This window comes from Saccopteryx bilineata, chromosome 8 (genome assembly GCF_036850765.1).
Source record: "Saccopteryx bilineata isolate mSacBil1 chromosome 8, mSacBil1_pri_phased_curated, whole genome shotgun sequence".
NCBI classification, from domain to species: Eukaryota; Metazoa; Chordata; class Mammalia; order Chiroptera; family Emballonuridae; genus Saccopteryx; species Saccopteryx bilineata.
Genome location: NC_089497.1, coordinates 60,689,196 through 60,702,084, shown reverse-complemented (window position 1 = coordinate 60,702,084; position 12,889 = coordinate 60,689,196). Strand labels below are relative to the sequence as shown.

The following is a 12,889-nucleotide window of genomic DNA, read 5'->3' as shown; positions in this document are numbered from 1 at the left end:
ATTCCCCAGTGCACACCCTTGCTCCCAGATGTCCCTGACTCTATCCACAAGAACCAGTCGCCATTTACTGAGCTGCCTGTCACTCCCATTTTCCTCTCTGTCCTATCCTGGTGGGCCTTTGGCTCACCAGCTCCCATCTAGATGGACAGACCACCCCTTCTCACCACAGGGCTTGAGTCCCTTGGGCCCGAATGCCAGAAGTATTGTATCATTCCAAATGAGTACCACAGCCTGTGCGCCATCAGGCGGCATACACCAAGGGCACAGTTAAAAGAACAAACTGTTGAGTTTCCTTTATTAATCACAATGCACAGAAGCAGCTGCTGTAAGAACAGCTGTGGCTGCTAAAAGGGTGATCTTGACGCAGCCTAGAAAAGTGCTTACAAGTTGAATACCAATAACAGACACGTGCAGACTAGTAATCTATTGGTTTGGTCCTTCCCCCATGCCTCTCTCTGGACCAGAAAGCCTCCTTCCACACACTGGGACAGGGTGGGTGCTTAGGGAGAAGGTTTTTAGACTTAGCATAACACAAAAAAAATTAGGGTAACCTTTAAAAGACTTGAGTTTGACCCTATTTCAACCCTTTGGTGACCTTGAGTGAGTTACTCAACTTCTCTTGACCATCAATTTCTTTCTGTGTTAAAATAGATAAAATAATATCCACTTCATATGGTTGTTGTGAGAAGTCAAAACTAGAATTATGCATCTTGAAGTTATTTTGTAAACTGTGGAGGACTAGATAAAATACTTATTATTATCCCATGAAAACTGGTGTTTGCCCATAAATCATCTAATGTGGAATTCACTGGTTCTAACATAGGGCTATCTGGTAAAATCAGAATCACATCACTACAAAGGGCCTTCTGAGGACCTGTAACCCAACCTTTCCACACAGTTTCCCTCCCCACCAATCCCTGAGTGCCATGAACAAGAGCCAAACCGAAGAGTAGGCCCACCCAGAGAACCCCCACCTGCAAGAAGGTCACTCATTGCAAGGCAGGCAGCCCATTCCTTCCACCCTGGGTCTGATCTGAACATGGACTATCCCTCCTTTAGAGGTCAAATCAGACATGCTATCATTTAAGCAGCCTTGAAAGCTTGAAGCCCACGTCAGCGCCTTTGCACACGCTGCCCTGTCCACCTGGAACACGCGTCCATCTAGTCTTCAGGTGGCTAGCTCCTTCTTATCCTTCCATTTCAATGTCTCGTTAAAGAGGCCTTCTCCCCCAGTCCTCACCCCGCCCTACCCAGTTACCCTCCATCACAATGCTCTTTGCCTTGGTTTTCTATAGCACACAGCCCAATTTATTCTTGTGCTTCAATCTTCTTACCTTCATTCCCCAGAGAACAGGAGTCCTATAAAGGAAGTGATCTTACTTCTCTTATTCACCACTCTGTGCACTTAGACAGTAATTGTATCACAGTAATTACATTAGTACCTGATAGGTACTATAACATATGTTGAAAGGATTTATGAATTAATGAGTGAATACTGAATACTTAACACCATCCCATGCAGCACATTGCAGATTTTCAAATACTTGTCAGAAGAAACAAAAACTTAAACAACACTTATACCAACTCCCATTACTGACCTCACTCATTTCACAAATAGTAATCATGGCTTCTTGTGTTGAGGAAAAAATGTAAAAAATAAACAAATTGAACAACAGCTCCCCGTGCCAACTTTATTCTTAACAGCACTGGCCCTAGTCCTCTGCCTCTTTATCCTGTATAGAGGGAATTCATGAAAAGGCACTTAAGTGGACCAAAAACAGATAGCTGTTTCCTGGAGAGATGCCTCACATATGGCATAATTATAAACTGACCTTAAAGAAATAACTCAGCTGGAAAGATCTTTCCCAAGTCCATAGTGAAACTGACAGGCCCACAAAACCAGCAGGGAAGAGCTTAACAATCAGATATGGAGAATGCATCCCTATAGGGCATGTACTTACCCATTCCACAATCAGTCAGCCTCAAAGCTATATACCTTCAGCTCAGGGGGAGGGGAGAAAAGCCCAGAGAGGAATGAAAGCTGCTACCCTTGCCTTGTCTGAGAATACAGACTGACCCCAGCAACCTATGAAAGGTTCCAGGAAGATAAGAAAGCCCACAGGCCTGACCAGGCGGAGGTACAGTGGATAGAGCATCAACCCAAGACACCGAAGTCCCAGGCTCGAAACCCCGAGGTCACTGGCTTGAGTGCCAGCTGGCCAGCTTGAATGCGAAGTCGCTGGCTTGGGCACGGGATCATCGACAGGATCCCATGGTCGCTGGCTTAAAGCCCAAGGTCAGTGGCTTGAGCAAGGGGTCACTGGCTTGGCTGAAGTCCCCTCCCCCCGCCAGGCACATATGAGAAGCAGTCAATAAACAACTAAAGTGATAATACAACAACAAATTGATGCTTCGCACTTCTTCGCCTTCTGGTCTCTGAGGGAAGGGGAAGGGGGAGGACAGGAGAGAGGCTCTGTGCAGGCAGTGTGCTGCAGAAGAAAACACTTCCCATCTGGGTTGAGTCCTGTATGAATGGGAACACTTACAGGCTGACTGATAAGCACAATGGAACACCTCCATGAGAAAGACAACTTATGCTTTCTCTGCTTTCCATAAGGCCCCAAGTATGGGCATGCGAGAGGTCTATGAGTACACTAGATGCTCATGGAAGAAAAGAAGGGTCTACAAGAAAGAAGACGCTCCCATAGGTCTCTGTTGTTTACTGCTCTCAGTCAACAAATCATACCAATCATCTGGGACATTTCTTAAACTACCCAAGTCTTCAGGACATTATTCTTGAAATGCAGAAAAAACCTCCACTACCGCACAGGAGATCAGATCAAGATTTTCCTGACCCCAGCAAAGATGATACAGCATGGCTTAGAGAAAAGGGAAGATCATAAAGAGACAACGGCAGAAAGTGCTCATTCCTTAAACAGAGCCTGAAATAAGCTTCACACAGAAGGGTTCTTTAAAAGTGAATCAAGTCACTTAACACCATGAGCACCTATTCTGCACATGACCCCAGTGGAGGCTGCAAAGATGAATGAGCCAGGGAGTCTTCTTAACCTAGGGTGTGGGCAAGAAAGTGCTAAGAGATATAAAAGGGGATCAGGGGTTAGGAAAACACGGAGGAAAGGTAGGTTGTTTTCTTCTCGGAGACAGAGAGGAAAGCTTCCTGAGTCAAGTGGCATTTGAGCTGGAAGAACAAAACAAAGCAGAGATACGGTATCAGAATGGCATCTTTAGAAGTTGAGACTCTGAAAAGCCTCTATGACACAGATGTCTTGACAGGCTGGAAAAACCAGTGAACCCTGACCAAAAAAATCACATCTTTACATGAATATGAAAAAATTACAAAGGAATTCAAAGAAAATAGTATTAAAACACAAAATTCATTTAAAAATAAATTTGTGATAGAGTCCTATATGTGCTTCTTCACTAATACAGTAAATAAAGTCCAGTAGCAAATCGAATAGCCATCATTTGAAAGCAGCAATGAATGATGTTTTGAGATCTCTGTAACAACTTTAATGTGAAATAAAAATTCTGTGATTTCTGCTGGCAACCAAAGTAAAAAACACAGGTACTACTATGGTTTGTTATCCACATTTATAGTGAAAGAAAGTATATTGCAGTTAGAGGTTAATAAAAATAAAGATATAATTTTTACCATTCAAATACACTTTGCTATTGTTTCCATGGGCCCGGGTTAAGAAATCCTGATAGAGAAAACAGCTTAAGCAAAGAAAGAAAGTGAGGAATAGGGATAGTCTTATGCAACCATGAAAGCATGCAAAGACACAGACAGTAAAACCCTCAGAAGTCACCAATACCAAGGTTCATCATCCTCAATTATTAAATCACACAAGGTGCTTTAAGTTCCAGAATTGTATCTTCTTTTGGAGTAAAAGAGGATTGAAAGAAGCTACAAGAATATCTTCCCACAGGTTTCAAATTATACCTTCTTTTCAAAAGTGTGTAGATGACAGTATATTGATAAATTTATCAAAAAACCCATATCCAATATGAATGCTATTATGTAAAACTTTATAAGAATGAGTGGGTATAAGCAAGCATATACACATAGCTGTCTGTCTAGAAAATGTACATCAAATATTGACGTAATTAGAATTTGGGAGTGAGCTTACTTTTGTTTTTGTTATTTTCTAAAACTGGAAAATGGGCAAAAAGACGCTCAAAAGAAGTTAGGAGACTTTATTCAGAATAACACACACCACAGAGTACAAAATAAAGCTGGTAATAGAACTCAGAAATGTCCTTCTTTTGTACTGCATAAAACTTTTCAGATTCAGAATTTAATATACCTGGCATTACAAGGTAGGTAATCATGTACTACATAAGAATGTTTCCATCAATGAGGCAGTCCCATAAGATTATAATGGAGCTGGAAAATTCCTATCACCTAGTGACATTGTAGCTGTCATAATGTGGTAGTACAATGCCTTCCTTACTCGTGTGTTTGTGGTGATGTTGGTGTACAGTGGTTATAAAGTCTACAGCAGTATATAGTACTATCCTGCGCCTTAACATTCACTGACCACTCATTACTTGACTCACCTGAAGAAACTTCCTCTCCTGCAAGCTCCATTTATCATAAGTGTCCTATACCTATGTATCATTTTTAATCTTTTATACTGTATTTTTACTGTACCTTTTCTATGTTTAGGTATGTTTAGATACACAAATACTATTACATTACAATTGCCTACAGTATTTAGTACAGTAACATTCTGCACAGGTTTGTAGCCTAGGAGCAACAAGGCTATATCCCATATAGCCGAGGTATGTAGTAGGCTATCCCATCTAGACTTCTTTAAAAGTATACTTTATGATGATGTTTGCATAAGAAAAATCACCCAAGAATGCAATTCTCAGAATAGATCCCTGTTGCTAAATGACACATGACTGTAACTATTAGTCCCAACTTACATATTCAGAAATTGAGGCTCAAAGTTTGTTAAGTGACTTGCCCAAAGTCACACAGCAAGTAACTGGAAGAGCTGGGACTAGAACCAGGTCTCCTGCCACTCCTGAGGGCAAGAATACTAGTGTCATTGTTAAAAGCGAAGGTTTGCATTAGCCTGTCCCAGCCATATCGCTACTGGTAAACTTGGGGAAATTCCTGACTTTTTCTAGTCCGATGGTTTCATGCAGTTCTTTACTTCCAAAAAGTATGGTGATAATTACATGATACAATGATGTAAAGACTTATTACAACCTCTGATACAGAGCACACCCTAATCGTCTCGATCACTATGCCTCCCAGCCTCTCCCCAGGTGGAAGAAAGACCTCCAGTTCCAGTAGCCAGCAGCCGTATCTGCTCATTAAGCTCAGCAGCCTGGCTCTAGTCTCAAAAGTCAAGTGAGTTCATGCTCATTGTGCTAAGAGCAGCTCGATTGAACAGGGAATGCACGACATCAGGTCTAACACAGGGCAGGATGTCGAAGTGCTGAGCAACCAGTTTGGGGGATCTCTAGGGAGTTTGATTCAATAGATCTGAAATGGGACCAGAGATTCTGAATTGTTAAAAAGTGAGTTATGGCTATTTTGTCCTGAGGACCCTGCATACCTTTTGCATGCAGTATAAGATCCCTGTGAGTATTTGGTAAATGCATGCAAGTAAGAGAGGGAAAGAAAGAGGTAAACAAAGAGAAATCATCCCTGCTCCTACAGGGTAAGTAGGCTAATGACATAGCATTCCCCAGGGAGTGGGGCCTTTTTGGTTGTCTGAACCAAGAGTGATGAAATAGATTGCTAGCAAAGTGGAGGGGACCTGGGCATTTTGAGCCTCAGTCTCTCATCTTAAAAAGGAGAAAAGACTACCTACTTCACTTCCAAAACAGGCATGATAATGTGTGTCCTTACAAAGTTGTTGGAAGAAAATTACAGGAACTAATGGATTTATGCAAAGTAGCTAGCATAATGGCCAGCACACAGTATGAGCTTAAACAAATGCCAATGCACACAGAATTAACCATGCCCTCTACACCCAGAGCCTATATTCTCCCGGGCTGCCTCCACTCCACAGTTTCTTCTGATACCAAAATACAGATATAATTCCAGTTTAAGTTCACCAGATTTCCTAATAATGCCCATCTCTTGAAATAAGTATTAAATTCATGTATACATTCTTTTTCCGTTAACGAAGTAACTTTACATTCACACATTATTCTGAAATGATGCATTACTGTTACTCATGTTTAGCAAATGAAAGAATTAAGACGACTCAGACAGCAAGAGGCAAACTGGAATCGGTACAGATTTTAACCTTCAATGGTCATCATTTTCTTAACCAGAAATTCAAACAAATGATTTTATTGTGGAACAAGATACTTGAACTCAGACCGCTCCAGAAATCACCTCAGATGCTGCTTGGATCATCCTAATATTTATAGCTGAAATCAGAAACAAAATCTTGAAAGAAGAGGCAGTAATTTTTTAAAAAAACACAGACTTTCCTCTGGACTTAACTCACTTGTTATGCATAGTCTCAAGTATAAGAGGAACACGTCAAAGTCAAGTCGATATATGTTGTAGCAACATCTCTACCATTGATTAGCCATAGGGCCTTAGACCTACGGATTCTTAACCCCAGTAAATTTCAGTATCATCTGTGTAATGTGAACATGTTACTCCTAAGGTTGTGTGAAGTTCCTGGCATGGAGAAGGCAAGTAGTAATTTATAGCTACTCTAATAATCATGCCCTGGTACTGACCATTGGGACTGTGTAGGCAGTCTAAGTGACTGCTTTTCTCCCTTCTGGCTTCTCTTAACTTCTGCATGGCCCCAATTTTGCATCTGTTCAATGGGGGCACAACCAGTCTCCACCCGACCTCGCTAGGGAATGAAGATAACAAAGGAGCTGGCAGAGACATTATGCAAATACCAAATATTATTATAACATTAATGAACTATGACAATTTCCCTGAATTTTGATAAATGGTGTTTATTATGCACAGTCAGCTTCTCACACAATCTGGGCTCTCAAAGATTAACCAGATAATAATAGTAATCACTCTCTTAAAAGACCAAGGTATAGAGAAATAGGGAGTCTAGATGTTTCCAGAACACCTGCCTCCCAAAAGAATCCAAACCTCTGTATACACTGAGACTGTCAGGACAGGCCATGGAGAACACAGTGACCACCAGCAGGTTCAGATCAACTCCACAGCCTAGCCAGAAGCCAGCTTGGATAGGACAGTGGAATTTCTTGCTGCTAAAAGGCCATTGATGCCTGATCTGTGGTGGCGCAGTGGATAAAGCGTCGACCTGGAAATGCTGAGGTCGCCGGTTCGAAACCCTGGGCTTGCCTGGTCAAGGCACATATGGGAGTTGATGCTTCCAGCTCCTCCCCCCTTCTCTCTCTCTGTCTCTCCTCTGTCTCTCCTCTCTCTCTCTCTCTCTCTCTCTCTCTCTCTCTCTCCCCTTCTCCTCTCTAAAATGAATAAATTAAAAAATTAAAAAAGTAAAAGTAAAAAAAATAAATTAAAAAAAAAGGCCATTGATGACAGCAAATGTCTAGAAGACTGGATAAAGAAGATGTGGCACATATACACTATGGAATACTACTCAGCCATAAAAAATGATGACATCAGATCATTTATAGCAAAATGGTGGGATCTTGATAACATTATAAGGAGTGAAATAAGTAAATCAGAAAAAAACAAGAACTACATGATTCCATACATTGGTGGAACATAAAAATGAGACTAAGAGACATGGACAAGAGTGTGGTGGTTACCAGGGGTGGGGGGAGGGAGGACATGGGAGGGAGGGAGGGAGAGAGTTAGGGGGAGGGGGAGGGGCACAGAGAACTAGATAGAGGGTGGCGGAGGACAATCTGACTTTGGGCGAGGGGTACGCAACATAATTTAATGACAAAATAACCTAGACATGTTTTCTTTGAATATATGTACCCTGATTTATTAATGTCATCCCATTACCATTAATAAAAATTTATTAAAAAAAATAAAAATTAAAAAAAAAGGCCATTGATGACAGCAAATGTCTACCACCACTTTGCTCTTCTGCATATATTGCCTCCAAACTAGAAAAACTAAAATGGGTTTAGGAAGTTGGGAGATGAAGTACAGGGGACTTCAGTTGGGGCTAACAATCAATCTTACATAGAAAGTGGCTAACTGCCTAAACAGAGAGATCGTTCATCCACAGCTCCATTAAAGAGGCTTGCACAAAACTGCTCTGCCATTCCATTCCATGTGAAGGGATAATGTTTTTAAGCTGCTGACAATCCTCAGGTACAGCTCAGAGGCAGAACAAAGCCCAGAGGATTCATGCCCCCCCCAAAAAAAAACTCCAGGAAATAAAGGCCTGGTGCCATCCCAGTGACACCTTAACAAGCTGAGGGTTATTAAGATACCTCATTTGCATATTCATGAAAGATTCAAGGTTGTGGCAAGTGAAACAAAGTGCACAGAAAGAGATTTTGGTTTTTATGCCAAGCGAAAATTCACTTTAGAAAAAGTAAATCCACACTGGGACCCTCACTGTCTCTCCAAACCTTCAGTTGTCTAGAGTAGTGGTCCCCAGGCTGTGGACCGGTACTGGTCCTCAGAGAAAGAATAAATAACTTACATTATTTCCGTTTTATTTATATTTAAGTCTGAACAATGTTTTATTTTTTTAAAATGACCAGATTCCCTCTGTTACATCCATCTAAGACTCACTCTTGACGCTTGTCTTGGTCACGTGATACATTTATCCGTCCCACCCTAAAGGCTGGCCTGTGAAAATATTTTCTGACATTAAACCGGTTCGTGGCCCAAAAAAGGTTGGGGACCACTGGTCTAGAGCAGCCAGCACCTCATTAAGGAAAGCAAGGAACTCACAAATGAATGCAGCACCGCTCACAGGCAAGCTCATTTCACCATCTGCCTGCTAGTGTCCAGAGGGGCAAAAGGCTTACATGACACACTCTCCTGGTTTCTCTCTCCTGCATGTGTAACCATCAAATTCCCAGGGGGCAAGAAATACTTTTTGGAAGGTCAACTGAGTAAAAAAGAATAGAGAATTTAGTTCACCTGTCTGCACAATGCCACTTGTGCCATTAAGCACATGTAAATTAAGCACCCAAAAATAAGACACCCTTCATAGCTGGATAAAGGATTTGTTAATTCAGTGTTACCAGCTGTGGGGGTAGCACAGAGGCTCCTAATGTGCTGGATATTTAAACTTACCCCTTCCCACATGCTCCCATTTTCTGTTCCAAGACCCAGCATCCTTTAAGTGAATGACCTAGGGTAGGAGACATCAGAACTGACCCCAGGGGACTTAACAACACAATGGCAGAATTCCACTATTTATGTCAAAGGTCATCATTAAGCAACTTAAACAACTGCTCTGAACCCCTCAAGTATGTCACCACCCTCCCGACAATCACTGTGCCACAACCACTGTGCGCAGGTTTTCAGACCTGCTAGCTTTGCACACTTGTAAGCTTCCCTCTGGAAGCTCACTCCCACCATGTTTGGGAGTTTAAAAAAACAAAAACATATTCATCTAAAGTGTTGAATTATCGACTGTCTCAACAAAGAGTTTTACAATCCCCCAACACAGTCTAGGATACGTTGGGGAAGTGTGGAGTAAAAGGTAAGAAATCCAGCCCCAAGTTTTAACATGTTTTACCCAACTTCTGAAAGCATTGCTACTACTACTGGAGTCCACACATTCAGTCTGTATTACTCCGCTCCCCGCCCCCCATCTTGAGCTGTGGGGAGGAAGAAAACCGCGAGGGAAAGGGTACCCCCACAATAGAACCATGAACGACAGCCGGCAGAAAGCCAAGTAGATGGCAGGAGAAAGACAAAAGGTCTGTCTTCCTCTAAGGTCCAAGACCTTTTCAATCAAATTTTCCACTACCTGGGAAATTGGCCGAGGATGTATTTGTGGAGCGCAGACACGCGTTAGGGCAGCGCCACACTCAGGATCCCAGTTCCGCGGGATGTTAACCACCAGGCGACGTACTGCAGCCGGCCAGGGTGGCACTGCTGGAGTCGCCAGCTGCAAGGGAGGTTCCCAACAGCGAACCATCATACTACACCTTAGCAACAATAATCCTAACACTGAGACACCTGAGGAGGGTTCGGTCTCCCAAGCCAGGCTCCATTATTTTCTTTCACCATTCAACTATCACTTTAAGGACCTTTCGGTGCCGGGTAGGGGATAGTAGTTGGTGGCGTATTTCTAACCTCCGACGTCTCCCAGGTTCGAATCTCAGGTCATCTCTCTCGGCCAGCGCACGGACAGCACACAAAGAGGAGGGGACCTGCGCCCCATGGAGTCAGGGAAATAGGAATTCCCAGCTCCGCCACCTTGGCTGAGCTCCGGAAATGCTTCCGACCGCTTCAATGGGAAGTCGACTTACAAATCAAAGTTGCAAGAATTCCCGGCGCCCAGCTTACTTCAGCGGGTTACTAGGAAACACCCAACAAGTTTGGCCACCGGGGGCTTGGCAGGACAGCGCCGCGCCGCAAGACTAGAGAAGCAACTTGTCGCTCGGGCGCCGAGCCAGAGCCCCAAGCTATATCCCCAGGTCCCAAGCTCGGGAGCGGACTCGAAGTCGGCACTGGGACGGCGCAGGTCGGAGTCTCCCGAGCCAAATGCCTAACTGAAAGGCGCCGCTGGGTCTCACCTGGACCACGATGCTTCCAGAGACGCGCCCTCCCCCCTCCCCGCCTCCAGTGATTCGTTTCACCAAGAACACTTCATTTGCCCACCAGCCCTGGCCGGTGAGAAATTAACAAAAGAGTCAGTGAACTAGGAGGGAAAAGGGACCCGGCGCAAAGTATAGTAAGGTGGGGAATAAGACAGCTCTGCTTGTAGCGGAGAAAGAGGAGGGAGGAGGAACTGAGATGGGTTATACCCCAGGCACCCGGCTCCGGGCAGGAAACCAAGAAGGAAAGCGGGCGCGAGAAGGGGGCCATGGGTTCCCTACCCCGCTTTCCATCACACACACACATACACACCTCCCCCTTTTTCCTTCTTACCCAGCATGGAAAAGATGAAATCCTTGGCTGTGTGAATCTCCAGCGCTCTCTGGTCGTCGTATTCCCGCTGATCGTGCTTCGTGAATTCTTGGATGAGTTTGTTCAATTCCTCCACCCGAGCTCCGGACCTGAAATCCAGCTCCGGGAACGTAGGCTTGTTGTTACAGCCCAGGGAGACTGCCTTGCTGGCGGTGGGAGCCGCCATCTTCATGCAAAACGCGCCGAGTAGCAGCTCCGCGGCGGCAGCGGCACCCACCCCCGCCCCCCACCCCGCCCCCCTGGGCCTCCTCCCCTCGCCGGCTCCGGGGCTGTGGCCCCGACCCGTGGGCGGGCTGGAGGGCGGGCGTCTGGGCGGGCGGTCTCGGCTTGGTGCGCTACCTGCGTCCGGGCTTCGGGAGGAGCTGGACTGCAGCGAGGGTGCGTGTGTGGCCCCGACACCCTTTCCTGCGGCCCCACGCCCGCCCCGATACTGCAGGTCCTTGCCCTCCTCTGGTCCTCGCTGGCAGAGCCGGTAGCGGCGGTAGTGCCAACCCGAGCCTCCCCCAGGGCGAGGAACGTGAAGTGGAAACAATGTGAAATTCACCAGCTCTGAAATCAACAAGCTGCCGGCTCCCGTGTTACGGAGCCAGTGCCAGCGTCCCTATTTAAAGGGACAGCGCACTCAGTGGAAGGAAAAAAAATAATAATAAATGAGAGGTCCGCGAGCCTGTGCCTCTTGCCAATCTGTGCTTGGGCAGACGTGCGAGGTGTGCACGTATTCATTCTCTACCTACACCCCTTTGGGGGACAGGGCTTGCCAAGCGCATTCTAGAAGGAAGTCTACCTCCGTCTGATTTTAAGGACGGTGTCCTGGCCGAGAATGTCGCTATGGGAGCGTTTCCAGCTCAAGAAACCAGTATCTTAGATGGTGAAAGAGCCTGCCTTAAGGATTATGAAACCAGTCCTCTGCACTTTTCTGCCTAGGTTGTGAAACAAGATAGGATTAAGCGCATCAGAAAAGAGAGTGATCACCCACCCCTGCATTAGTCATTGAAGTATCCTTTACCCTTTGCCCCAGGTAATTAATTTTCCTGGATAACAGCTTATTTAACTTAACATATAATGAGTTAGTAAGATTCAGCCTGCTCCAATATAAAGCTAGGGAAACTCAAGTGTGTATGTGGGTGTAGGTGTGGGGGAGGGGGAAAGGATGAATTGCTCCAGGTTCCAATGAATTAGAATGACGAGGTGAAAATTCTCTCATTCAACAAATACAATCAGAGCACCCACTATTCGCCAGGCAGAGTGCCAGAATCTGGATGGACAGTGATAAGCCAAAGGACATAGTATACCTACAGTGGAGTTGTACTTACTTGACAAGGCAAGTTCCATCTAAGTCATGGCCCTAAAGGGTAGAATAGGATCTCAGAGGTGTCTTTAGTGTTTATGAGATTTTTGACTCAAACACTTAGGCCTGTTGATTCATAGAAGCAAAGGTAATTCTCTAAAACTCATCTGTTCTCTATACTGCAACCCCTGATTCAGATAAGATCCTGTTTACTTTCTTACCTGGGATCTCATACAAACTGTCTTGTTAGACCAAGAAATTACATAGTCCAGGCTCTGCCATGCCTTCCTCTATAAAAGGGAGAAAATAATTCCTGTCTCATAGGTTGTTTTAAGGATGATTACATGAGATAAAGTGGGTCAAACACTTAATGCAATGCCTGACACAATAAGTGCTTAATATTAACTGCTAATACTGTTAAAAACTTTTTCCCCCACAGCATTTAGCCCTGCACCAGGGTCGTCAATGTTTGTTAAATCAAATAATGAGTCAATAACTGTGGCATAAAGGGATCCTTCTCTTTGAAACAA

The 12,889-nt window shown here is 44.4% G+C and overlaps 1 protein-coding gene across 1 annotated transcript in view; it reads right to left on the bottom strand.

Moving 5' to 3' along the window:
- MB21D2 (Mab-21 domain containing 2) overlaps positions 1 to 11,300 on the bottom strand; it is a 126,127-nt gene extending 114,827 nt beyond the window's left edge. The window contains exon 1 of the mRNA XM_066241400.1: positions 11,033 to 11,300. Within this exon, the coding sequence (XP_066097497.1) occupies positions 11,033 to 11,243 (211 nt within the window). The 5' untranslated portion in view covers positions 11,244 to 11,300. The remainder of the gene's footprint in view (positions 1 to 11,032) is intronic.
- Between the last annotated feature and the right edge of the window lie 1,589 nt (positions 11,301 to 12,889).